Source organism: Hippopotamus amphibius, chromosome 1, assembly GCF_030028045.1.
Source record: "Hippopotamus amphibius kiboko isolate mHipAmp2 chromosome 1, mHipAmp2.hap2, whole genome shotgun sequence".
Lineage (NCBI taxonomy): Eukaryota > Metazoa > Chordata > Mammalia > Artiodactyla > Hippopotamidae > Hippopotamus > Hippopotamus amphibius.
In genome coordinates this window covers 47,436,063-47,463,208 of record NC_080186.1, presented here as the reverse complement: position 1 = coordinate 47,463,208, position 27,146 = coordinate 47,436,063, and the positions used below count along the sequence as shown (strand labels likewise).

Sequence of the window (27,146 nt, the reverse complement as noted above, 5' to 3'; positions counted from 1 at the left end):
GTTACTTAGTACAAACTCCTGTTGCTAAATGGCTCAAATGGATATGTGTGTATTTATTTTGTCCCCTAATACAAAGCATAAATTTTTCTTACCCTGGTAACTCAGCAAGTTCTTGAGTCTTTCATCATAAGCTAATTGAGACAGGAACTCTGCAGGAGCCACCCTTATACCTTTGTGAGGAAGCGTTCAAGTAAAGGTTTCTCAGTGATTCTAAGAACGACTTGGTGAAGTCACATGCTCAGGAGGAGGAAGGAGGTTGGGAAAGAGCGATAGGAGAGTTTTCATTGACCTTTCCTCTGGGTTAGCTACTGACTCCTTCAGCCAAGAGACCCTGGCTTCTTGACCCCCATCAAATTGTTGACATCACTGAGCTTTCAGGAAAAAGTGATCATGACTGCTTCCTTGCTCCAGCTCCTGCTGATAGGAATTCATATTGGCTGATCTCTTTTGGTTACACCCTAGATTTCTTGGAGATGAAAGGGAAAGTATCGTGGACTAATGATGGTGACTAATTGTGACTCGCTTCCTTTGTTTGAGAACTTATTTTTCACTGCTCTTCATTTACCTTGAGAAGTAGGAAAGTGAGGGTTGCAGTTAGGGAGCACTGGACCGAGAGCCTGTGGAAGTGAGGGCTGCCCCTTCCACGGCTGTGCAACCTTGGGCACGTCACTGCCCTTCTCTGGACTTCAGTTTCCCTTTCTGTGCAATAAGAATTGGACTCTGTGGCCTCCGTGGCCCTTCCCTATTCAAAGATCTATAGTCTGCGGGCCCTGTTGCCTAAAATCCACACTCCTATGATCTTCCCTTTGCCTTTGCTTGTCCCCAAGGCCCACATGTCAGTGACTGATTGGGATCTCTGATTTTGTGCTTCTAGGTTTTCTTTGTGTCTGACCTCTTCAAGACCAAGACGGCACTCTCGCTGCCTCCTTCTGCCATCAGGAAGGACATCCTTTCACCTGTGGACATTATTGACAGGAACAATCACCACAACATGGTGTAGGTGCCACCCACCTCCTGAGCTATTTTTGGAAAATGACTGCTGACAGCAAGTTTTTGCTGCTCTCCAATCTCATCAGACAGTAGAATGTAGGGAAAAACTTTTTGCCCGACTGATTTTTTAAAAAGGAAAAAAAAAAGTCTTACCTTGCGGCCTTCCAAAATAGGTAGTGTCCGCCTATATGGAAACAACAGCAAACTAACAGCAAGTGCGGGAATCCTGGATGTGCAGTTGGTTTAAGTGTTCATGTTATAGTGAACACGGGCTTGTTCTGGAATAAACACTAAGATGATTTGAGTAGAGCCTGCCGGTCACCTTTGTGACCCAGGCCTGTTGGAAAAGCTCAAATTCACTTTGTAGCACACGATGCCAGAAATAGCACTGAATCAAGAAAATATCCCTAGGGGGCTCTCGCTGTGTCTCTCTGTCCACACCACTCGATTCTCTACTGTGACTTTGGTTCAGGAACCTTATTTGTTTGTTTCTGTTTTTAAATATAAGAAAAGGGCAAGTTTGCTCAGTCAAATGATCAGATCCTGAATCCAAATTCCCAGTCGTGAGGCCTTATCGCTCACTTCCTCAGCCTATAGGCCGGCAACCACAGTCCCTCACTTTAGTGATTGGGTGACTCTTTGTGGATGAGTGAATTTCACAAAAAGCACAATTTCAGAAGAGCTCGGGGGCACAGGCCCTCCTGTGTCTTCTCTTGATGCACCATCCTGTGATGTTGAAATGTCGATTACGGGATGCTGATGTTGTATACGTCAATCACCCGGGCACTGGCACGCTCAAGTAGTGACGGTCAGGTTCAGTTACTGCTTTCTTCCTGGAAACCCTTGCTGGGTGCCCACCGGGATTGCCTGGGAAGGCCCGGAAACGAGCAAAGATGTGGTCTGCCATCAGCTGATGGAAAGCAGCCTTCCATGCAAGAGATGGAGGAGTGAAGGGGGCAGAATGAAAAATGAAGCAACCCTTTGGCTACTCAAAGTCCGAATGAGCCAGAGTAGCAGACGGTCTCACATCCCAGAAGCTGCCCTTCCAGATAATGGAGGGTCTCTTGGGGAGCCGCTCTTGCTAAGCTGTGTAAAGCACTATTGTCTTGGGGTTGATCTCTAGGGCAGTTCTTGGTAGGTTCTGCTGGGCAGAACACATGGGTTAAATCTTGTAGAGTTTCCTCATCCTCTCTCCATAAGTGTCCTTCCAAGCAAGGTCCCACTCGAGGCAACAGACAGGGACCGCTTCTACTGAACCTTTGAGGAAAGGAGGAAGGAAGAAATGCTTTCAGATCTCGGATGCAAACCTTTCACAGGGCGAAATGTAACCACATGGGTCAACCACATGCACATCCTTACTACAGAAGCCGTCCTTTCATTTCAACTTATAGCAAGCTATGATTTTTATATATAAATATTATATAAATAATGTATAAAACATTAAAAGTTAACTATGTAAAATATTATTTCTGAAACAATTTTAGCTATATCCACTGTGATTATAAACTGTGTCTCGACCTGTGTTATTTACATTAGCTGCTTAAAAAAGCATGGAGTTAATTTTTTTTTAATATCAACTAAAATATCGTAGTTCTGTGGTAGACATTGTTTTTACAATGAAAGAAATAACTGCAACTAGAGAAAACTGTATAAAAACATTAAATTGTCAGTATTTTTGTAAGGTTCCATTTTGTAAAGAGAATAATATTCAAAGACTTTTGTAGAATACAAAGTGAAAATTTGTATCTGCGAAACTATACTTGTATTAAATGTGCTTTTTAAATAAAAGCTCATAACAACTAAGGAGGGACTTGGAAGCTTGACGTTGAGGGGGTTGGTCTCGGGTGTGTGGGTGGGTGGGAGGAAGGGGACTCAAAGGCTGTACTCCTCCAGGGGTTCCCCTCCCCTCAGGGCATCACCGTGGGATTCTCTGTGGAAAATATGGCAGCCCTGGTACTGTAGATACGGATGCCCTAAGCTCTTTAATCTCTGAGAGCCTGTTTGCAGAGTGAGCAGACAGAGCTCTGGTCCTGCTCTCCTCTCAGGCTCTTCTAAAGAGCTTTTGTATTCAAAAGGGGGGTTTCTTCAGGGAGGGGGGAGCTGTGGGTACCCCAAAGGCAGATAAGGAGCAGGCTCTAGATAAGGTGGGCTTGGGGAGGTCACAGAAGGAGTCCTTTACACAGCCAAGAACATCAAAGGAAGGAGGGTGCACCGCTAAGAATGGCACTTGGCTCCTGCTTTCCTTCCCTGTGTCTCTCCAGCCTGGAAGAAGGGGGGAAGCTGGATGTTCACATTGTTCAAGCACCTGCATGCCAGGCACTGCGGCCTGCTTTTTGCTCTTGATCCTTCCAGCAGTTCTTATTTTGAGAAATAAGGAACACTAAGGAATGCAAAGATGATGTTTAAGATCATAGAGGAGTAAACTGCACACCAGAACTTGGCTTCATTTCCTATTGCTGCTGTAACAAATTACCACCAACTTGTGGCTTAGAACAACACAAATGTATTATGTTCTAGTTCTGGAGGCTCTAGGGGCTCCATTTCCTGGCCTTTTCCAGCTTCTAGAGGCCATACGCTTTCTCTGGTTTGTTTCCTCTCTCTTCAAAGCCAGCAATGTTGGGTCAAGTCCTTCTCAATTCTGTCATCTCTCTGGTTCTCCTCTTCTGCCACCTCTTCCACATTTAGGGCCCTGATGATGATATTGGATCCACTCAGATAGTCCAGGATGATCTACCTATGTTACAGTCAGCTGATTAGCAACCTTAATTCTGTCTGCTACCTTAATTCCCCTTTTGCCATGTCACATAACATATTCATAGGTTCCAGGGATTAGGACATTGACATCTTTTAGAGGACCATTATTCTGCCTACTTCTGGCCCCCAAAGATTCACATCCATTCCACATGCAAAATACATTCACCCTAACCCAACATTCCCCAAAGTCTTAACACATAGCATCAATTCAAAATCTCAGATCTCATTATCCTACCTACATCATCTAAATAGGGTAAGGATGAGGTTCTGGGTTTAATCCACCTGAGGCACAATTGCTCTCCATCTATGAATCTATGAAATTTAAGGAATAAGTTATCTGCTCCCAAAATTCTAAGATGGGACAGGCATAGAATAACAGTTATAGACATTTCTATTCAAAAGAAAATGGAAGGAAAAAAAGGAGTCATTGGTCTCAAGCAATTTCAAAATCCAGCCAGGCAAACTCCATTTGGTTTTAGGACCATGTGGCTTGTAGCTTCCTTTCAGCCACCAAGGTCAGCCTGCTCTTTGCTGCTAGACAAGCCCCACTCAAGTCCCTGTCCTAACTCAGCATCATGTCAACATGTTCCTGTAAGTGGAGTTGTAACTGTGGACACCAGGATGCAGCGAGGGAACTCCTTAAGGCCAGAGTCCACCATTTCCCCTTCAAATCTAGGGGAACAAAGGTCCATATAGACAAAGTAAGTTGCTGGTAGGAGGAAGGGGATGCATGGCAAGTTAGTGGAGGAGCTGGGGACCAAATCAACTCATTCCATACTGCTAGCCTCCCTGTCTTCCCGTGATGCCTTTCCAATAGCACTTGATGAATTAACTTGCCTCAAGAAGATATAAACCCGTTTCATAGGCACTTAAGGAAAGGTGGAGCCGTGGCATAGGATGGGGCAGCTCTGGGATTCAGATCTAAGTTATTTCAGTTACTCTGTACCAGGCATGAGGTAGGACAGTGGATAAAAAGGATGGGATCTCAGCTTCAAGGGAATTATGAGCTAGAGAAGAATGCAAAAAATCAAATAATCACACCACTAGGTAATTAAGAACTAAGATGAGTGTTACGAAGAAAGAATACAGGAAGTTATGAGAGATGTCAGCTGGAGGAACTGTCATATCTGATGATGGTTTTCCTGAGATCTACAAGGGCCAAAGCCTGTTTACACAACTTACTGCATCAACGACATGAATGAAAAGAACTCTGCCAGATGTAGGTCTAGGAGAAGAGACAAGTAAGTGAATGAGCAATTACAGTAGGGTGATGAGGGGGGGAGGAGCCCACGGGAAGTGTTGCAGGAGCATGAGCAGAATGAGTTAGACTTTGATGTCCTCCATGTGGACCCTCTTCCCATCTCTGGTAAGCATCCCTTCCAGAACATCCAACCCTGGAAAAAAATTCCAGCTTCTACACAAACCCTTCCAATGATGATAATGTTGCCTTCAACAGCTCTTTGCAGTTTTCAGAAAACGTGAGTGCACATGTCACATTTGGATTCTCCTCACCTCCTTCGGAGAAAAAACAAGGCATGAATGGCCCCAAATATCAGAGATGAATGTTAGTATCAGGGAGGCTTTGGTAGTTTTCTTTTGATAACAAAACAGTTTGTATATAATAATAAGAAAAAGAGAGACAACCCATCTTTAAAACTTTCTAACAGAGGGTATACAAATGGTAGATAAACACAGAAGAGTGCTCAGCTTTATTAGTCATAGGGAAATGCAAATTAAAACCACAATGAGATATTACTGCGTACTTGTGACATCTTTGTCTAACTTAAAAAAAAACTGATAGTGCAAATGTCGGTGAAGAGGTGAAACAATAGAACTCTCTTTCACTGCTAGTGTGGATATAAATTGGTATGGCCATTTTGGAAAACTTTGGCAGTATCTACTAAAGCCAATAATATGCATACCCCATCCCCCAGAAATTCTGCTCCTAAATATATATGCAACGGAGGGATGTATGTATCTCACCCAAACTGGAAACAACTCAAATCTCCATTAACAACTGAATTAAAAAGTAAAAACTAAATATTAAAAAGATCATTAAAAAGTGAAATTAAATACTCACATGAGGAATACCATTTAGCACTGAAAATGAACAATCCCTGCAATGCACAACAATATAAGTGAATTTTACAGAAAGAATATTGAGCGAATGGAACCTGGCACAACAGAATACATACTGTGTGAGTTCATTTTTATGAAGTTCAAAATAGGTAAACTCACAACAAAATGAGAAGACAACCTACTGAATGGGAAAAAAATATCTGCAAACCTTATATCTGATGAGGAGTTAATATCCCCCAAATATAAAGAACTTATACAACTCATAGCAAAAAACAAATAACTCAGTTTAAAAATAGACAATGGACCTGAATAGACATTTTTCCAAAGGAGTATATGAATGGCCAACAGGTACATAAAAAGATGCTCTGCATCACTAAGCATTAGAGAAATGCAAATCAAAACCACAATGAGGTATCACCTCATGCCTATTACAAAGCCTAACATCAGAAAAAACAAGATATAACAATTGCTGGTGAAGATGCAAAGTAAACCCTTGTGCGTGGTTGGTGGAATGGTAAACTGGTACAGCCACCATGGAAAAACAGTATGGAGGTTCCTCAAAAAAATAAAAGTAGAACTATTATATGATCCAGCCATCCCACCTCTGGGTATATATCTGAAGGGAATGAAAGTACTGTGTTGAGATATCTGCACTCCCCATGTTCATAGCAGCATTATTTACAATAGCCAAGATGTGGAAATAACCTAAGTGTCCATCAACAGATGAGTGGATAAAGAAGTTGTGGAGTAAATATACAACAGAATATTACTCTGTCATAAAAAAGAAGAAATTCTGACATTTACAACAACATGGATGGAACTTGAGGGCATTATGCTAAATGAAATGTCAGACACAAAAAGACAAATACTGTATGATCTCACTTATATGTGAAATGTAAAAAAAAAACAAAAAAGAAAGAAAGAAAGAAAAACTAGTCATAGAGAAAGATCAGATTTGTGGTTACCAAAGCCAGGGGGTGTGGGGAGGTGGGATTGGATAAAGGTGATCAAAAGGTATAGACTTTCAGTTACAAGATAAGAACTAGGGATGTAATGTATAACACTGCTGTATGGTGTATACAAAAGTTGTTAAGAGAGTAAATCCTAAGAGTTCTCATCACAAGGAAAATATGTTTTTCTTAATCATTTTTATATCATAAGAGGATGAATATTAACTAAACATCATGGTAATCGTTTCATAATATATGTAAGTCAAACATTATGGTGTACACCTTAAACTCATACAGTGCTGCATGTCAATTATATCTCAATAAAACTGGGGAAAAAAAGAGAAAAAACCCAAAACAAGGAAGCAAAAACAATACACTTCAAGAAGTTCAGTAAGAACAGAAAATTCCAGAGCGGTGATTATACCTTAGTCAGAAAAACACAATAGAACCAAAATAAATATTTGTACCACTTGATTCCTAGCACCGAAAGGGCCTGGTGGGAAACCAAGGAAATTATTTGACTCTCATAATGATACCCAACCTTGTTTTTCTCTACTCATCTCCCATCACAGATTCTAAAAGAGGGGATCACTGGCTTTGCCAGCCTCCATGCAGCTGATCATGTTCTACGTATTTGAGAAAACAGGAAAGCACTTGAGATGTCTCATTAGCCTGGTTATTGCTGCTTCCTTCCTTTGACGTTGTGCTGTGAGGGTGTGATATTTGGGGCTGTGGCAGCCACCTTGCAAGTCATAAGGAAAAAGCCAGAACCTCACAGAGGTGCCCTGGGTGGATCAGCTCTGGAACCACCTGCATCTAGATATCTCATTATGTGTGACAACTAAATACCTTTATTATTTCAATAAATTTAATTCAATGTTTAAAAAAGAATCAGACAAAACTCATCTATAGTGATAGACGTCAGATTCGTGATTACCCTTAGGGGGCATAATTGACTGGGAAAGCACTTAGTGTGGGTGGTGGTCACTTTGTGAAAATTCATTAAGCAGTGTATTTCAATTCATGTATTTGTCTATTGCTATGTCACACTTCAACTGAAAAAGTACACAGAAGGAAGTTGTTCAATACCAAAGGAAAAACAAAAAGATTGACAATATATTGGCAACTTTTATGGGGTTGGCCAAAAAGTTCATTCGGGGTTTTCTGTACGATGTTATGGAAAACCCCGAATGAAATTTTTGACCAACCTAATACTTCCTAAATAGCTTTTGAACTCATTCCTTCCCTTTATTCTCTTTATTTATGTGAGGCTTCATTAAATCTTTTTTAACCAACTGCAATGATCTCTTTACCAGGTATCGCTGCCTCAGTCTTACAAGTTTACATTCTTGTAAGAATTCCTCCACACAGGGGGCCAAAGGGAGCCTTCTAAACACAAATCTGACCATGTCACTCAACTGCTCAGGGAATAAAATCCTTCACATGGTATTTATTCTTCTTAAATTTGAATTTATTTCAAAAATGTCATATAATACAGAGAATAACATGAGAACTGTGGGCCCACCACTCAACTATAAGAGATTAGCATGTTGCCCTATTTATTCCAGATCAAATATTGTTGTTGTCAAGAAAGAAGCAGTGGGACTTCATAGGTGGCGTAGTGGTTAAGAATCCATTTGCCAATGTGGGGAACACGGGTTCCATCCCTGCTCCAGAAAGATCCCACGTGCCATGGAGCAACTAAGCCCTTGAGTCACAACTATTGAGCCTGTGTGCCGCAACTACTGAAGCCCACACACCTAGAGCCCGTGCTCTGCAACAAGAAAAGCCACAGCAATGAGGAGCCCGTGCACCACAATGAAGAGTAGCCCCCACTCGCCACAACTAGGGAAAGTCCGTGTGCAGCAAAGAAGACCCAACACAGCCAAGAAAGAAAAGAAAGAAAGAAAGAAAGAAAGAAAGAAAGAAAGAAAGAAAGAAAGAAAGAAAGAAAGAAAGAAAGAAAGAAAGAAAGAAAGAAAAGAAGGAAGGAAGGAAGGAAGGAAGGAAGGAAGGAAGAAGCAGTTAAGATACAATTTTAGCCCAGTCTCTTTATTCACACAGTCCTTCCCCCAGGTAACTATTATCCTGAATTTGGTGTGTGTCCTTTCAAATCAGGTTTTCTTACTTGACCTAACATATGTATGCATCCATGAGTTCTGTGTAGAACTGTTTTGTGAGTTTTAAATAAGCAGATATGTAAATAGTATCAAAATAGTGTGTTTTTTATAATCTGCTTTAATCACTCAATGTTGTGTTTCTGCAATTTATACATGATGACATGCAGATGTGTAATGTTCATTTAACACTGTAGCATCATTGGGTAAACCATACCTTATTTTTTTTCTATAATTTATTTACGTATTTATTTTTTATTTTTTGGCTGCAGTGGGTCTTTGTTGCTGCAAGTAGGCTTTCTCTATTTGCGGTGAGTGGGGGCTATTCTTCATTGTGGTGCGCCGGCTTCTCATTGCGATGGCTTCTCTTGTTGCAGAACATGGGCTCTAGGCACGTAGGCTTCAGTAGTTGTGGCACACGAGTTTAGTTGCTCCGTGGCATGTGGGATCTTCCTGGAGCAGGGATTGAACCCGTGTCCCCTGCATTGGCAGGTGGATTCTTAACCACTGTACCACCAAGGGAAGCCCAACCATACCGTATGAATCCATTATAAAGTTGATGGACATTTAGATTGTTCCCAGTCTTTTGCTATTACAAACGATGCAGAAATAGACTCCTTTATGTATTTCTCTTTTTAGTCCCAATATACAAAGAAATGGAATTCCTAGGTGGTAGAATATATACATCTCCACTTTAACAGATATTATTGCTAAAATGCTCTCAGAAGTAGTTGTACCAAATTTGTACTATTACTAGCAGCATATAAAATTTCTAATTGATTCCCATCTTCAACAATTGGTATTGTTAGACTTTAAAATTTTAACAATCTGGTAAGTGTGAATACGTAAAATCCCTTTGAATTTTAATTTTCATATTGCATACTAAATAGGTTGAGTTTGTGTGGTTTATAATTTTTGTGTGTGTAAGCTTATCTATAGCAGGGTTTCTGTTTTCTATTGGAGTCCCATGCACCCTGGTCTCTAAAAAGCAGTTTTGTGTTTTCTGCTGCCAGGAAGGAACCCCAGGGGGTTCATAGACCCTGGACTATGCAACTGAATTATGTTATTCTCTTTTTAAACTTTCTGAAGGAGGATTTCAGAAAATAGTTCAGTCTTATTAGATGGATATATAAAAACTGTGATTTGGCTTTTACATGCCTCTCTAGCTTCAACTTCAACCATAAGTTATTACCTTGGTTTTATACTCTCCTTTTGTTTCTGATACATGAAATATCTTTTGATCTGGTCGATGTATTAATGGAGGAAGGGAATTATATTCAATGGAGAGGCCTGTTATATTTTATTCAGTATTTCTATGTGTTTTTTCTGGGGGACGTAGTTCTACATTAATGAAGTCTGCCATGCTGCTAGATTTGGAATTTCAGCATGGGATTCCTTTCATGATCTGAGAGTTCCCTATAACTCAACCCCTATTTCTTGTGCTATACCTACCTTTCCCCTTGTCCCCTAAAATCCAGCTATGCTCAACTGCTAGCAATTCTCCCAAACTCATGTCACTTTGCTTTTGTATATGTAGCTGCCTCTTCCTAGTCATTGTCAAGGACCAGATCTGCCTCCACCTTCCCGGAAAATCTCTGAGCCCAGAGGTTGGGTTGGATGGCTTTGTGGCCTTCCACTGTCCCCTTGCTCTGCAATTGACTAAATGTCCAACTATCTCACCTATTGATTGTGAACTCCTTGCAGGCAATGATAATGTCCTATCCTTCATTTCCTTAGGATGGAGCACAGTGGTTAGCACAGAGTAAGTACTCGATTAAATACTTTTGATTGAATGGATAACTAGAGAGTCCCTTCTTTAGTATATATGTGGAAATGTGTGTGTGGGTTAATTATACATGTAAGGATATACATGTATTTGCAAATACATGATTGTGTATCTCTGGATATGCATGCAAGTGTGTGTGTGTGTGTGTGTGTGTGCGTGCATGCCTGTGTCCAAGTATATGAATGTATGTGGATGTTTGCTCTGCTTCTTTTGAATGGGTGACATACTCTTAGGTGGCATTTGTGGGGATGCTATGATGTTTGCGGTGACAGCGGAGAGGAGAAATAAAGGATAATTGCCACTTTGGTGACCAAACTGTGGAATATGTGGTCCAAGCAGCTCTCAGAAACTCGCCCCATGGAAGGTGCCTTTTAAGGGGGGGGGTGGGTAGTGAATCCATTGTACCTAAGTAAACACTGCACTGCCCTTGAATTCAAGGGTTGGAAGGAGTTTTGATATCAGTAGGACAGGCTCAGTGGACAATGACTCTTGTTGACCTGATCTCTTTAATTCTAATTGAAGCTATGTGCCAAGTTTTCAATCTCATTTTCTTTTTAATCCTTTAAGGCCAGTTCTTGACTCACACTGGGGCCTCCTTCCATCCCATTAAGCCTCTGCCTTCTATTTCTGTGTTTCCTTTCCTCTCATTACTCTGGCATGTGTAGGCAAACAGAAACTTTTTACCGGCATTCCCACTCGACATCTTTCTCTTTCTGCCTGATTCACGGGATGCTGTCTGGGGGTCCACCTTGATTGGCAGGGGAGTTCCATGACCATGATGTCATCTCTGCTCAGTTGGAGGACCCCAGCATGAATCAAGACATCAGAGGAAATGAGTGGTGATCCCCCAAGGAGACAAGCTCATAAAGTCCTCATCAGTGACAGCAAAGGAAATTAAGGAAAACTGAGGTCAGAGTTATGAGTACAACCAGTGTTTGTTTATTCATTCCTCATTCATTCAGTGAATATTCACTGAGCCCCTACACTTTGAATAAGACATAGTTCCTGCCCTCAAGGAATTTACAGTCTAATGAGGGAGACTGACGGATGGACAAACAGAAAGACAAAAGTAAGCCCAGGATATTCTGGAAACCCCAAATAGAGGAATCTAAATGACGGGAAGATCAGAGAGGAAGCAAATTATACACATATTGATAAAGAACATGGGCTCAGTCAGATAGACTTGGGTTTAAATCTCTGCTCTACCACTTAACTACATAAGCCCCTCACTTCTTGACCCTGTTTCTTCAGTTGGATGTTGGAGATAACATACTTATATAAAATGGTTGGTATGATGAAGTGAAATGAATTTTTAGCATAGAGCCTGACTCACTGCAAACATTTAAATGGAAGATATTTTCTATCTTATATATATGATGCTTAATGCTAAATTTTGAAGGAACAAGTAGGAGATGGCTAGATAAAGAAAAGGGAGCATGGTGTTCTCGGCAGAGAACACAACCATGTCCAAAGGGTTGACACGTTTCATGATCTGATATATAGCTTGATGTGGCTGAAATAAAGGGATCATGTGTGGAAGCAGTGGCAGTTGAAGTCAGAGAGGTGAGTTGAGGCCAAATCATGCAGTATTGTATACCTACCTAAAAAGTCTGGAGTTGTTTCTGAGCTCTGTCTTTAGAGATTTTCAAAAGGGAATAACATGATAAGGTTTGCATTTTTTAAAAGATTCTCTGAGGCAACTTGACTAAAGTGTTAAGGGCCTTAAGCATGGCCATATACTTTTCTCTAATAATTTTACTTCTAGGAATTTATCATAAGGAAATAATCAGAAATAAAGACAAAAGTTTATGTACAAGAATGTACACTGAAGGCACATAATGAAATTGGGAACAATATAAATGTTGACTAATTGTAAAATGATTAAAGAAATTATACTTCCAATTGATGCAATATTTTAAAGCATTCAAGTACATTTGGCCATATTTCAAGGTATAGGGAGGCATTCATAATAAAATCCCAACCCAAAAAGAAGAATTCAAAGCTTAAATACAGTGACTCTGGTTTTGATTTAAAATAAATAAACAAATGAATAAATAAATATGTGCAATGCAAAACTATTGGTAGGAGTTGTACCAAAACCAGAAAATAACTTTAGTTATCTTTGCATAGTGGAATTATTGGTGTTTCTGTTTTGTTTTTCAAGTTTTTCTGTACTTTCCATATCTTTAGGATGAATATGTAGCTTTTATGATTTAAAAATATTTTAAAAAATGATCACTCTTATAGGTATTGTATAGAATAGAGGTTTATGAAGGAGAGACAGAAAGAAATGAGACAATTAGTTGACTATTACAATAATCCAGGAGAGAAGTGATAAGATTCTTAGCCAAGGCAAAGCCAGAAGGGATGTAGAAGCAGGGGGGTGGATTCTGGAAATATAAAGAGTTAGAATTGAGAAGATTTCACTGCCTATTAGATATGGGTGAAATCAGAGAGAAGAAATCAAACATGGTGCCCAGGTTTCTGATTTGGGAAATCAGGTGGAGTGCGTACTGATCTCAGAGAGAGAGAAAACAGGGGAAGGGCAGTTTGGAGGAGAGAGCAGTAGAGATGAAGAACTCTGGGATGTGCTGAACTTCACGTGTTTGTGAGATGTTGAGATGGATGTGTCCAGTAAATAGTTGGGTAAATAGGCCTGCTGTTCATTTAGTTACTCATTCATTCATTCATTCGATAAATGTTTATTGAGTACCTACTCTGTGCTAGACCATACTTTGGTTTTGGACAGCAGTGTACAAAACAAAATAGAGCTCGCATTCCAGTTGGGGACTAGGATCTCTGCTCAGTATAGACATAACAGCTAACTGGGCTGGAGACAGACTTTTAAGAGTCAACAACTTGGACATGGCAGAGGTGGAGAAAGACATGAGAAGTGGATGAGATAGATGGCCCGGTGGGGGAGTGTAGGACGAGAAGCGTGGGCTTATTTTGGATCAAGTTCAGTCAGGCTATTTCTTTTCTATGGCTTAGAGGATTGAACTGCTTTGAAAAATGTCTGCACACCTCTTAAAAATGATTACTTTCTGACTGTACTCAACTCCCAGTCTAGCTACCATTTGTGAGAGGTGGATAGGTCACTGAATCTTAGATTTGATGGTCTTTTCTCTAAACTAGGAATAATATGGCTTTAACCTGCATCAGTATAGCCTTCCTGCTTCAGGACCTCTGCAGTCTCTGTTCCTTCTGCCTCTTTCCTATGATCTTCCCCTGCTGGGCTCCTTTGTCTCATCAGATCTCTGATCCACTAACACTCCTGCAGGAGGACATCCCTGACCCTCCAAAATAAAGCAGTACAAACCCAGGCCCTTGACACTTGAGTACCCTATTCTAATTTCTGACTGCTATTGCTTTTTACTGTTTTTCACTCATTGATTCTCACACTCCCTAACCAGAACATGTCATTAGAGTATGGATGGAGCTTGTCTTGTTCTTTGCAATAGTCCCATCTCCTAGAACAGAGCTTAGCCCATAGTACGCAAGCAGCAATGTTTAAATTATTCTGAATTGGAATTATTTGAATAATTTTGAACAAATAAAGGATTTCCCAGCTTTATGAGTAAATATTAAAAAAAGTATTGAACACTTCTATGTGCTAAGACCTTGTTAAACTGCTGGAGATACAGAACTAAACCTTACTTGCTTATTTGCAAACAGGTTTACAATCTCAGGAGAGATACACACTTAAGCAGCTATTATAAGGGAGTGAATAAAGGTGAGGCAGAAGTATGGGTGGTTGTGAGAAAGGGTCTGCAGATGTGCTGTATGCGTGGAGGATGGAACTAGGTGGTCGCAGGGCTACAAATTGGAATATTGGAATTGCGATGCCAACTTGATATTCTGACCCAGAGGGTTGATGGATGGATGAAAAGATAGGACAGGAGAATGGATCCATTTTACATCTATACTAGAGTATGAATTTTATATCTATTTGGCTCACATGTGCATCATATCAAAATGTATACACACACAGTAGGTGCTCAAAACTTTGTGAATGAACAAAAGTCTCATCTCAGTGTGAAATAAAATTCACATTTTGTATACACCTAAAATGGAATGTCATTCAGCCTTAGCAAGGAAGGAAATTCTGACATGCTACAACAGGGATGAATACTAAGGACAGTTTGCTAAATGAAATAAACCAGTCACAAAAAGACAAATACTGCATAATTTCACTTATATGAGGTATCTAGAATAGTCAAAGAAATAGAAATAGGAAGTAGAATAGTGGTTGCCAGGGACTGCAGGGAGTGGAGAATGGATAGCTGTTGTTTAATGGTATAGAGTGTCAGTTTTGCAAGATGAAAAAGTTCTAGCAATTGGTTGCACGACAATGTGAATATACTTAACACTACCGAACTGTACACCCAGAAATGTTTAAGATGGTAAATTTTATGTTATGTGTATTTTACTACATTTAAAAGTAAAAAAAAAAAAGAAAAAAACCCAAAAAAGATAATAGGGACTTCCCTGGTGGCTCAGTGGTTAAGAATCCGCCTGCCAATGCAGGGGACATGGGTTCGATCCCTGGTCTGGGAAGATCTCACATGCCACGGAGCAACTAAGCCCGTGTGCCACAACTACTGAGCCCATGCTCCACAACTACTGAGCCCATTCTCCACAACTACTGAGCCCATTCTCCACAACAAGAGAAGGCACAACACTAAGAAGCCCTCACACGGCAAGGAAGAGTAGCCTATGCTCTTCACAACCAGAGAAAGCCCGTGTACAGCAATGAAGACCCAATGCAGCCCCCCCCCCCAAAAAGATAATAAAATTCAGAGTGTGACTAGTGATTCGGTCGCATCTGTATCTGTGTTATTTTGTTCTCCTAAGTTAAAGAACTCAAAAAGTGTGTGTTCCCCATGAGAGTTCCTCCTGCTTTCAGAATCTGTGGACCTGCATGAAAAGGGCAAGGGGAAACTGAGGCTCAGAGAGGTTTTATAATTTGTCCCAGGTCACACTGTCAGCAGGGCTGGTCCCGTGATTAAAACCCAAGTCATTGACTCAGTGCAACTCTCTCCGCATTCCACTTGTGGTCAGGGTCAGGTGCAGCCTCTGCAGCTACCTCTCACATCCTGATCCTGTTTGGGACACCATGGTTCCGGCTGCAGGACAGATGTCCCTTGACATCTCTGCTTGAAAATCTGATAGGCACCTCACAATCAGCTTTACGGAGCTCCTGATTTAGTAGTCATCGGACGTACATTATTAAAAATAATTTTTGATGATAGTTCACTATGTGATTTTGGCATATAACTTAGAAGGAGTTTAAATAATGAAGTCACATTCCTATAAACAAAACTCTTTCCCCATAACTGATTTTTGACACTAAGTTCTCTCAGTGCAGACACTGTAAATATGATAAATAGGACTAGAAGTCATGCTTCACCCTGCACCACTCTAGCAATAAATAGTATATGCCAGTGGATAATAAACTAATGAAAGAAAATTCTCAGATATCCCATTATGAGATAAATTTCCTATGCTTTATATGTTTCCTTACTTTATGTTTAGTAATTATTTCTCAAAATCTGTATTTGTTACTTTGATCAATTGTGTACTACTAATCATTATAATGACAACTCAATGCAGATGGAATTTTGTAATGCTTAGAACCATATGGTTAGAGGAAACAAAACACTTTATATACTATTTATATACATTTTAGAGATATATGATATGGTGATCAATAAAGCACTTTCAATCATAATCTGTATTAGATTAAGATTCTGGAGGGGAGGTAAATGGAATGAAAATATGAGTTCAAGGAATAAAAGAAACTGTAAAATTTTTGATTGTTAAGAATAGCTCTTTTATACATTTTTAAAGTAAATATAGGCATCAGAATGCTATGATAGTCACATTCAGCTAGGTCATTTAGAAGAGTGACTTTAGTACCTTTACTTCAGATTTTCAGTATTTACAAATTGCCATAAATTACCTTCTTTGCAACTATTTAAACTTACAATGAACAATTTTAGATGTCAGTTTAAAATGTGTGTTAGAGTACATAATTTTTCAAAATTCTTTTGTGGGTATGTAAACCAAAACCAGTTTGAAAACCACTGGCGCAGACTGTCCTTGATAAGTTGTACTGTAAAGGATGCTGAGAAACAGGTAGGTAGCTGGAGGAAAACACGGAACCAAAAGAGATGTTTGGTTTGGGTTTGCTCTTGTTTCTCAAGATGGGAGAAATTGCAGAATGTTTGTGTGCGGCGGAAAATGATTTAGACAGGAAGGGAAAAGTGAGGGTGCAGGCGAGGAGGGAGGGTGGCTTGGGGCAGTGAAGGACGTGGGCACGGAGTACCAGTAGAGGTGAGGCCCGTGAAAGGGCAAGGCAGAGCGACGCTGCAGACCCCGGGAGGGAGGGCAGAGAGGATGGGCGAAGGGCAAGCGTGGATACCCACGTGGGGTGGGGGAGCGGGTTGTGGCCGGAGGAAGTTCTATTTCCTCAATCAAATCGAAGCAAGATTAGCAGCTGTGAGGAAGGGTGGGGGAGGAGGTGTTGAGGACGACGAGAGAGAAGATGTCGAATTGTCCTTTAGAGGAGTGGAAAGAAATTCACTCGGAAAGTGTAGTAGGACCAAGTAGGACTTGGTTTCAGGAATTTGCTGAGAGGAGTCAGCCAGGCGGTGTGCTGCTTCCGCCACGTGCCGCCGGGTGGGCGCGTTGTATTTAACCAGCTTGCAGTGTGCAGGTGCACACACTGATGGGTGCGGGTGCAAGGGAGTTGCGGCCCAGTCATTAAAACGATGGAGCCTGGACGCGAAGCTGTGGAAGGAGGGAAGGGATGGCATAGGGATAGGTGATGCAATCCAGGTATTGTTTAGTCCCTGTGGGGGGTCAACTGCTGCGTTTGGAGGATTGACTTTCTTTTTAAAATTTCAGGCGTCACATTTTTTTTTTTCCAAGAGCACTGACTCCGATTCTCCTCTTCTTTCCTCAATACTTCTGTTGTCGTTTTCACAGGTGGAATATCGTTTCTTGCAGCGTTACTTCTGCTGCCCGCGTGGCCGGCTTTGTGCGTTTCCACGGAATTCGCTTTTCTGTTTGTTTTGTTGCTGGGCTTTCCTCCAGCGGCGGCGGATCCAGGCGGCCAGTCCAGGTTCCGGGGGGGGGGGGGGGTGGGTGGGTAGGGAGCGCTGATTGGTTGCCCTGAGAGCCGGGGCGGGGCCTGTCGCCGGGGGCGGGCAGGGCGGCCGCGAGCTGAGCCAGCCGGGGTCCTTTCTGGGCAGCTGGGCTCCTGCCGTCCGTCTGTCCCGGACCTGGGAGGCGGGACTGTGAGGGCCGCCTGGGACCTGATCCCTTGTTTTCTGCCCAGCCGAACGTTTTGGCATGCAAAAGAGATGCTTGGGTAGCTGGGCATTTATCTGGGAGGGTGTTTGTGGTGACATCACAGCAAAAGGTTTTGTTTGGCTTGTCCACGCCCACCCCCACCCCACCCCTTTCGCGGAGACTCCCTCGGGTGGGCAGGCACGAGCCCAAAGGGAGCAGCCCAGAGCTTCCAGCCAGTCCTCCTTTTGAAGGGCACGGGGTCGGAGAGGTGGTTGAACGTTAACTCTTTGTGGTGGCAGTTTATCGGTCAGGGAGGCTGGAGGGTTTGGTTTTCCAAGCAGCTCCACGCACGAAGTGCTGTCCACCAAACGCTTTATTTCGTGCTCCGTTTGTGCCACACCCCAGGGACGCTTCCGAAGAGAAAGGACTTCCAGCCCTTTGGAGTAACTGCCTCTCATTCTCAAGTCCCAGCTCTTGGTGGTTGCTGCACTGAATTCTCACAACCTGTGATGTTGACATTAGTCTCCCATTTTTCAGATGAGGCAGTTGAGTCTTAGCCCAAGTGACTTACCAATATCTAGATAGGCGGAACAGAATTCTGTTTGACCCTGATCTGCCTTCAAAGCCCAGGAACAGGTGTTATTCTATGGGAGCCATGCCCTCCAGGAATGCTGGGTTTACCTGGTGGGGAGAGGACAAGAGGACTAAGAAGCAAAGCCGGAAGTGCTGAATCCAGGTGACCGCTAAAAGCAAGGGAAAGCACCATGACTTACTTTTCTTTGTTTGCTTGTTTCTGTGCTATTCAGGGAAGTATGCCCAGAGGAAGTTCATTGAACCTGGCCCTGCAGGATGAGCAGGGAATTTCACAGGCAGGCAGTCAAGTGGACATTTCAAGCCCTGGGAGCAGAAGGTTCAAAGGGGCAGAGGTTCTGGCACCCACAAAATGTAACGAGGAAGGCCCTTAAGGAGACCCCAGCCCTTCATTTTACTGAGGGGCTAAATGGAGGCCTAGAGAGGGGACTTGATTACTTAAGATCACGAAACAAAGAGTGCCGGAATTGGGGCTGGAACCCCAGTACTCTGCCCTTTAATCTGTGGTCTGTCTTTGTTAGTAACCTAGTAGTAAGACAGAATATGAGTCGTTCACACCTGTTCAGCACTTACTAAACAAGCACTTTACATACATTCCTTTCTTTTAGTCCTTGGGACAACCCTATGAGATGGACAGTATTTTACAAAGGAAAAAATTGAAACTGAGAGAAGTAACTTACTCAGGATCACACTGCAAGCCTGAGCCTGGAGCCCAGGCTCTTTCCTCTCTGCTCTAGTAGTGATAAGCAGATAAGGAAAGAAGAGTGTGACCAAAAAACCACTTCAACGTATATGTTTTTATCTCCATTATTCAGATGAAGAAGCTGAGGTTCAGAGACGGCCAGTGACTTGCCCAAGGTCAAAGAGCAATAAAAGTGGTGGAGTGGGGAGTGGAGACCATGCCTGCCTTCTCTCTGCTCCTAGCACAGCCCCTACCTTGGACAGAGAAGCAGTCAAAGCCCCTTGTCTCTTGATCGTCTTTCAAATCTTCCAGACAGCTCTGCCTTGGGAATGTTGTCCTTTGTAGGCAAAGTGGCTCTAGTCAAATCTCACTTTTCCAATGAGGAAATACCTATCCTAACAAGACAGGGACCTGGGTCTCCCAGCTGCCAATGTGGGGGTTTTCTGCATTCCTCCTCACTTTCTCCCTCACGGCTTTGTCATCAGGGGATCTGGATCACATTATCCCTAAAAGACCAAAGCGTGAGATGCTTTTAGCTCCGGAGCCCTCTGGAGAAGCCACTTGGTCAAGCCCCTTTGGTTTAGGTTTGCAGGATAAGCATCAAGGGGCAAAGCCCGGTCAGGACAGTGGTGCTGGAGGCACGGGGCCTGCTTGAACTTCGTTAGCACCTCTTAAATCTGGGTGAAGAGTGACGAGTAGACAGAATTATGAATTGGGGGTGGAAAAATGAGTCTCCCCCAATATTTCTGTTCACTGGTAACCCTCACTGACTGAGTGAATAAGCTGCGTGAGAGTGCTCAAAATTAATTAGGTTCATCTGGCTTGTCTTCACTGCTAAATAAGGTGTCTCTGAGGACTTGGCTTCCAGAAGGGATGTTTGGAAGGAGGGTTTCCACTGTGGAAGGCAGCTCTGGACCAGGTCCCAGGAGGTCTGGGGGGCTCGAGCCAGATCTGCCAATGACTGACTGAGTGACCCTGAAAGAGGCAGTTCACCTCTCTAAACCCATCGTTATTCATTCACTCATTCTGTCATTCCATACACATTTCTGGAAGCACTAGTGTGGGCCTGGCACTGTCTTAATGGTTGAGACAACTTCTAACAAGACAGCCTCTGCAGTGGGAGACCTCATAGCCTCTGGGGGGAGATGATCAAGGCCAGAGATTGTGAGTGGATTCTCAGCTGCTCCGGGGTATGGGTAAAAGCCTCCTGGAAGAACTGATGTCACTAGGACCCTAGCCCTTATGCAAGCTCTGTGAAAATTTGAAAAAGGTGCCTCTTTTTCTGGACAAATGTAGCCTCATACCCGGATGTACAGCTTGGCAAGCAGAGCCCAAGCAGATCTTTGTGCCCCCAGTTGCCTCCTAGGCTGATCACTCTTGCCTGGTGAACAGCCTGCTTATCTGAACACAGCAGCCCTGAATGTCAAGATTGAGATAGAAAGGTCCAGTAGAAGGAAAAGGTGGCAGAGGGCATTTCAGGCTGAGAAAGGAGTGTGTATAAACCTCTCAGGCTGGAGAGAGTGCTGCCTCCGCCTGGGGACTTGCCTGTGATTCAGCGACTGGAAGGACGAGTGGGTGGTGTATTAATAGGGGGGATTGAGGAGCGATGAGGGTGGGAACATTGGCAGGGGCTGTTTCTTCACTTATGAAGCAAGCAGTTAGTGGGCATCAGTCCAAATGTGGTGTTGTAAATACTACAGAAATAGAGAACAAAATCAATCCAGTCCCCTTCCCTGGAGGAATTCACATTCTAGGGAGATCGTGATGGGCCTCCGGCATCTATAATGGCATCATGAGGCCGTATTGATTTCTGACCCATCTGCCTTCTGGCACTGTAAGAACTTCCAGCCAAGATAATGTGTGTAAAAGGCCTTTGAGAACTGGGAACTTCTGGATCATTCCAATGAATAATCACTCTTAAACTTTTTTTTTTTTTTTGACCATGCCAAGTGACTTGTGGGATCTCAGTTCCCTGACCAGGGATTGAACCCAGGCCCTGGCAGCGAAAGCGCTGAGTCCTAACCACTGGACTGCCAGGGAATTCCCAATCACTTTAAATCTTAATCTGAGTGACCAACAAATGGTGCCCAAGAATTTGGGGGCCTGTTCCTGATACCCACCCAATCCTACCTTCTTGGAAGAAGACACATTTGGTCATGGTCTTTTTTTTTCCCTCTCAGATCTTTGTTGGAGTATAATTGTTTTACAGTGTTGTGCAGTTTCCGCTGTACAACAAAGTGAATCAGCTGTATTTACACATATATCCCCATATCCCCTCCCTCTTGAGCCTCCCTCCCCTCCTCCCTACCCCACCCCTCTAGGTCATCACCAAGCATGGAGTTGATCTCCCTGTGTTATGCAGCTACTTCCTACTAGCTATCTATGTTACATTTGGTAGTGTATATATGTCTCTGCTACTCTTTCACTTCGTCCCAGCTTCCCCTCCCCACCCTCCACCCCCATGTCCTCAAGACCATTCGTTATGTCTGGCTATTCTCTACATCTGCATCTTTGTTCTTGTCCTGCCCCTAGGTTCATCAGTACCATTTTGGGGGGTTTTTTGTTTGTTTTGTTTTAGAATCCATATATATGCATTAGCATATGGTATTTGTTTTTCTCTTTCTGGCCTACTTCACTCTGTATGGTCATGATCTTGATGCTACAGGAAATGTGCCACCTTCCCTTGCTCGCTCTCAAGGCCCATCCCGACCAGGAAAGATCTGTCCCTGTCTGGGTCAGCTGAGCAGGCTGCATGGCCTGTGACTTCCTGGGGCCTGTGGAGGAATTCACTGGCTCATTCTCAGGCTATGAGGACCTGCTGTGGTCAAAGGCTCTTCCTCTTCCGGCTGAAGCACCCGTGCACATGAGAGAGTCACTTAAAAATCACAAACCAAAGGGAAGCTCTGTCTCTGTCTGGGGTGACAGAGGGTTGTCCCCAGACTAGAAGCTGTGTCTGGCCTGATCAACAAATAGGTCTGAATTGGTGAAACAGGCTGCTTCCTAAGACTGGGAACTTGTCCTCTCCCACTGTGTGGCTGCGGCAAGTCAATTCCCCTTTTTGGGTGCTAGTTCCTTCCTCTGTTAATCAGGAGGTTGGACTTATTGAAACTTGACCAGCGGAGTCATTTGAACTCTTCTGGGGGACCTCAGTATGTAAAGCAGGTAAAAGCAGTGAGGCTGCGGTTGAGGCAAATGTAGTGGCCTGGAGATCTGCTGATCTCACTTTGTCCTGCCTCACCCTCCCTGGACTTCTCCCACTACCAGATATTGCCCTGGAGTAGGCGTGGAATTTGGTTTGAAAATGAATGGATTAGATCATCTTTCCTCTAACCGGGCTCCTCTGACCCCTGGGCTCAGGGAAGGAATGAGGGCAATTAAAAAGTTTTGTGATAATTTTTATAATTTTGTGTATCCATTGAAATGGTTATCCAGCCTTCTCCCCATTCCACACAGACATAATTTGGATTATCTAGTTGACCATCCCCCCATCTCCATTTCTATGTATAGATGTGGGATTTCAGTGGCCCCATTTATTTATAACTGTGGCAGCACCATGAACACGCCTAAAATGTTTCCCACTTCGCTTTCCATGCAGTATGTTTCCCAAATTAGACAATCTGTGATTTTTTTCCTTTAAAAAGATGTATTTGTTAGAAGAAAATAGCATAAACAAGATAGGAATTTATTTCTCTCTCATATATGAAGTCCAGGTAGGTGGTCCAGGGTTAGACTGATGGTTTCTTGAGCATTAGGACCCAAGCTCTTCCCATCGTGTTGCTCTATGGTCCTCATCAGGTGCCTTCCATCCTGTGATCCAAGATGGCAGCCCCAGTTCCTGCCATCAGGTGTGCATTTCATCTAACAGAAAGGAGGAAAAGAGGGAAGGGGAGAGCCTACCATTTATTTTTAAGGGCAGAAGTTGCACACATTCCTTTTTTTTTTCACATCCACTACTTATAATTTGATCATATGGCCACCCCTACCTTCAAGGGAGGCCAAGAAATCTCTTTAGCTGGGCAGTCTTGTGACCAACTAAAAATTCTATCATTATGCAAAAGAAGAGAACAGAAAAATGGGTCAAATGGAAATCTTTGTCAGCAGTCTAGCCATTTCTCAAGGCTGAGACACATGAATTTCTACACTTTTTTTCCGAAGTGTGAAATTCTGTGATGTGAGTAGCATCTAAACACTTCAGCCTGGACAGGAGCTCAAGATTTCAGCTAAGCCAGTCTCTTTCATCAAATTATGAAGATGTTATGGACCCATTTTACAGATAGGGCAACTTGGGCCAGAGAGGTTAGTTGACCCACTCAGGGTTAACTTGGTCAGTAGCACAGGGAGAAGTTAATCTTGTGGAGGTAATCGCAGGAGTGGTGGGATTCACTGGGCATCTGAAAGGGCTCTTTTCTCTGTGCTTTTTATTCCTACTCCCATGACGTCCTGGCTCTTCAGACCATACTTTACCACTGATGCTATCATTTGGGGGATAAAGTGGACTCTGACCTGGGGATCAGGATGTCCTGAGGGAGTCTGAGCTTTGCAGTCACACAGAGCTGCCTTTCAATCCTAATTCCTCTTCTTATGACTGTGCTGCCTTGGGCAAGGCATTTTCTCTTGACCTTAGTTTACTCCTGTTTAAAAAGAAGATAATATCCATCTCCAAGTTTTCTTCCCACCCTTCCTTCTTCCTTCCCCCCTTCCCCCCTCCCCCCACCCCTTTTCCTCCTTTTTTTTCACGCATAGGATGAATAAATAAAGGGACCTGGTCTGGGACTTCATACTTAGAAGTAAAAACCAAAGGTAGTTTCCTTCCTTTCTTCCTTCTTCTTTCCTCTTCTCCTTTCTTTCTCTTGTTTCAGTTTCATGTAAGTTTGAATTTTTTCCCACCAGATTCAATAATCACAGGACCCAGAAGACTAAAAAAAAAGTGTAGCAGTTGGTACGCACCAGATTCCCTTCAGAAAATGTGGTGCCCAGAAATAGCTGCCCTGGCTGGCGAACTTCCACTTCCCTTTAACATTTCGTTCTTTGGCTTGTTTTTTGAATCAGACAAGAACTTCAGTACCTCTTGGGTTTCCCCCTCTGACACCTTATCTCTGGACCCTGACATGGCTGTTTCCTCCCTACCTCTACGTGATTTCTGAACACTTTAAAATGTTTATATAATGTCATGCTTCCTGTAGGGTTTTCTCTCCTATGTATTTAGCTCTGGTTTTCTATAAGCTCCTTGAGGACAGGGAATGGTCATCTGTGTATCCCTGCCTTTTCATATTAAAGAAGTGAAAACTGACGCTGATTGGAGATAAACTTCCTCTAGGCAAGGACCCTGTGTTCTACTTCTTTGCCTTCATCGTAGCACCTATGAAGAATGAATGAAGGAAGGAAAGAGAAGTGGAGGGAAGGAGAAAGAAGGCAGGGAAAGGGGGAGGAAGGCAGAAGGTGGGAAATCAGCATTTATTAAACATGAAAAGTACCAGCTTTTAAGAAAATGCTATCTCACTTAATCTTGACAGCACACATGTGAGACAAATTGCAAAGGATGAGATCGAAGCCCAGAAAGGTGCAGTCACTTGACCAAGTTCCCACAGCGCATGCAAAGCAGAATGAGAAACGGAAACAAGGTCTGTGAAGGCGAGGTCAGGCTCTTTTTCTTGAACCCCGAGTCAGAGCTATTGACACAGTCAAGTGTGAGAATTAAATGGACTGTGTAGGAGGCTAGGCGGATCTCAGGGATTCCTTTTAACAATAGTAATAAGGAAGCTCTGTGACCTTGACAAAGTAGCTGACTGTCTTGGAGCCTCAGTTTCCCCATCTGTAATGAAGGGGCCCCTCTGTGAGTGTGGGGGTCCCTCTTGGCTCCCAAGTGCTGGGATTCAGTTTCTCTCCCTGAATTCCTCAACCATCAGTGTGAGCCATTTAAAAATGATAGATTCTTCCAAGAGGAGCAATGCCTCTTTAGCTAGGTCAGGCCAAGCAAACTTATTTGGGGTTTTTGATGGGATTTCTCTTAATTGATTGGGGTGAGGAGTTCAGAGTTAAGTTGGAGGACTAGCTTTGCAGCTCCAAGCTGGAAGAGACTAGGGCCTGACATGATTTGAGGTTGTCTGCCCGCTCTTAGAAGGCTGATTAGAGAGCGTTCTGCACCCAGCAACACTCCCTACTCCCTGGAGAGCACAAGGGAGCTGATGAACAATGAATAATAAGCTATCTTGGTCCTGGAAGAAACTGGAAGAAACGATGTCAAATTCCTGGGGCTTTCCTTTTGACTCTCCCCATTGCCTGGATGGTTTTTAGTGTTCTTTTGTTTTATTTTATTTTATTATTATTATTTTTTGTCTGTCTCTCTCTTTTTCTTTTCCTCTCTCCCTCCCTCTCATCCCTCCCTTCCTCCCTCCTTCAAATTTCTTTCTTCCTTCTTTCCTTCCAGATAGTTTCTTATTCTCCATTTAAAAACATTTGGGACAATAAGAGATTGTGAATAATAATGCTCTCCAGAGTCTGGCTATGAGTGATTTTTATGTCTTCTGATCATTGGTATTTTCTGTCTCTTCCTTATTCATTTAACTAAGACTCATTAATAGCAGCAATATTTACAATCGGGAGAACTTAGCAGTGGATACTGAGCACCATTCCTTCAGGCCCTACAAGGCACTTCATTCTTCCACTCAACAAGTATTTATAGAGCATGCACCCATTTCCAGGCACCATCGTGGAAGAGATTCAGCCATGACCAAGGCAGGGTCTCTTTTCCAAATGGAGCTTACGTTGTAGTTGGAAACACAGACGATGAGCAAGTAAACAGATACTTCATGTATTTTCAGCTTATTTAATTACATCTTCAAACTAACCTCACGGCAGGTATTATAAGCCCATTTTACACATGCAGAAACATTGAGGTATGGATAATGAAGTTACCTGCCCAAAGTTGGATGAGAAGCTGGAGTGTGTCCCAGCCTGTGGTCTCTGTAGAACCCAAAGAAGCTTTTTGTTGTGAGCCCAGAGGCAGTAAACTGTGAAGCTATGAAGCTGAAGCTCCAGGGCTCCTCTCACGCATGAGCCCTTTTTCAAGTCACTTCGGACCTAATTTTTAATCCCTTCCTTAGTGAGGGCCCATCACATTTTGTAAGCCTCGGGCTTCACAAAACTTAGACCAGTCTTCACTGACATGAGGATTCAGGGATGATTCTAAGTTTCCTCAAGAACTCAGAAGCCAGTGGAGGAGAAAGACATGAAAATAAAACTTCATAATACATAGAGATGAGTGCTACAATGGAGGTATTATGGACTAAATTGTGCCCCCAAATTCATATGCTGAAGCTCTAATCTTCAATGTGATTGTATTTAGACATAGGGCCTTTAGGAAGGCAATTAAGGTTAAATGAAATCGTAAGGGTGGGGCCCTCATCCCATAGCATTGGTGTCTTTATAAGAAGGAGAAGAGACAGAAGAGAGCTCTCTCTCCATGCACACACACAGCAAAGCCCATGTGAGCACACAGAGAGAAGACAGCTCCCTATAAGCCAGGAAGAGAGCTCTCGCCAGAAACTGAGTTTGCTCGCACCTTGATCATGGACAGCTAGCCTCCAGAACTGTGAGGAAATAAAATTTTCTTGTTTATACCACCCAGTCTGTGGTACTCTGTAGTGGTATCCTGAACGGACTTGTACAGGAGGGATATACAAGGCAGATAGATTTGAGGATGGGGAAAGCATTCTAGGCTTAGGAAACAGCCCGAGCAAAGGTGTGGAGGCCTGAGGTAGCACAGCATACCTACTGGACCATAAATAATAATTCTACATACTCTGGTGGAGTATGAAGGCAGATATAAACAGTGACAGGTGGGTGGGGGAAGATCGCAAACATGTGAGATACCATGCTTAAGACTGGATAGGTATTGGAGT

The 27,146-nt window shown here is 42.8% G+C and overlaps 1 protein-coding gene across 4 annotated transcripts in view; it reads left to right on the top strand.

Moving 5' to 3' along the window:
- PLPP3 (phospholipid phosphatase 3) overlaps nt 1–2,793 on the top strand; it is an 80,925-nt gene extending 78,132 nt beyond the window's left edge. For all 4 annotated transcript variants that reach the window (XM_057712167.1, XM_057712176.1, XM_057712181.1 and 1 more), the window contains one exon: nt 875–2,793. In XM_057712167.1, coding sequence (XP_057568150.1) covers nt 875–1,000 — 126 coding nt within the window. In that variant the 3' untranslated portion in view covers nt 1,001–2,793. The remainder of the gene's footprint in view (nt 1–874) is intronic.
- Nucleotides 2,794–27,146: the final 24,353 nt, after the last annotated feature.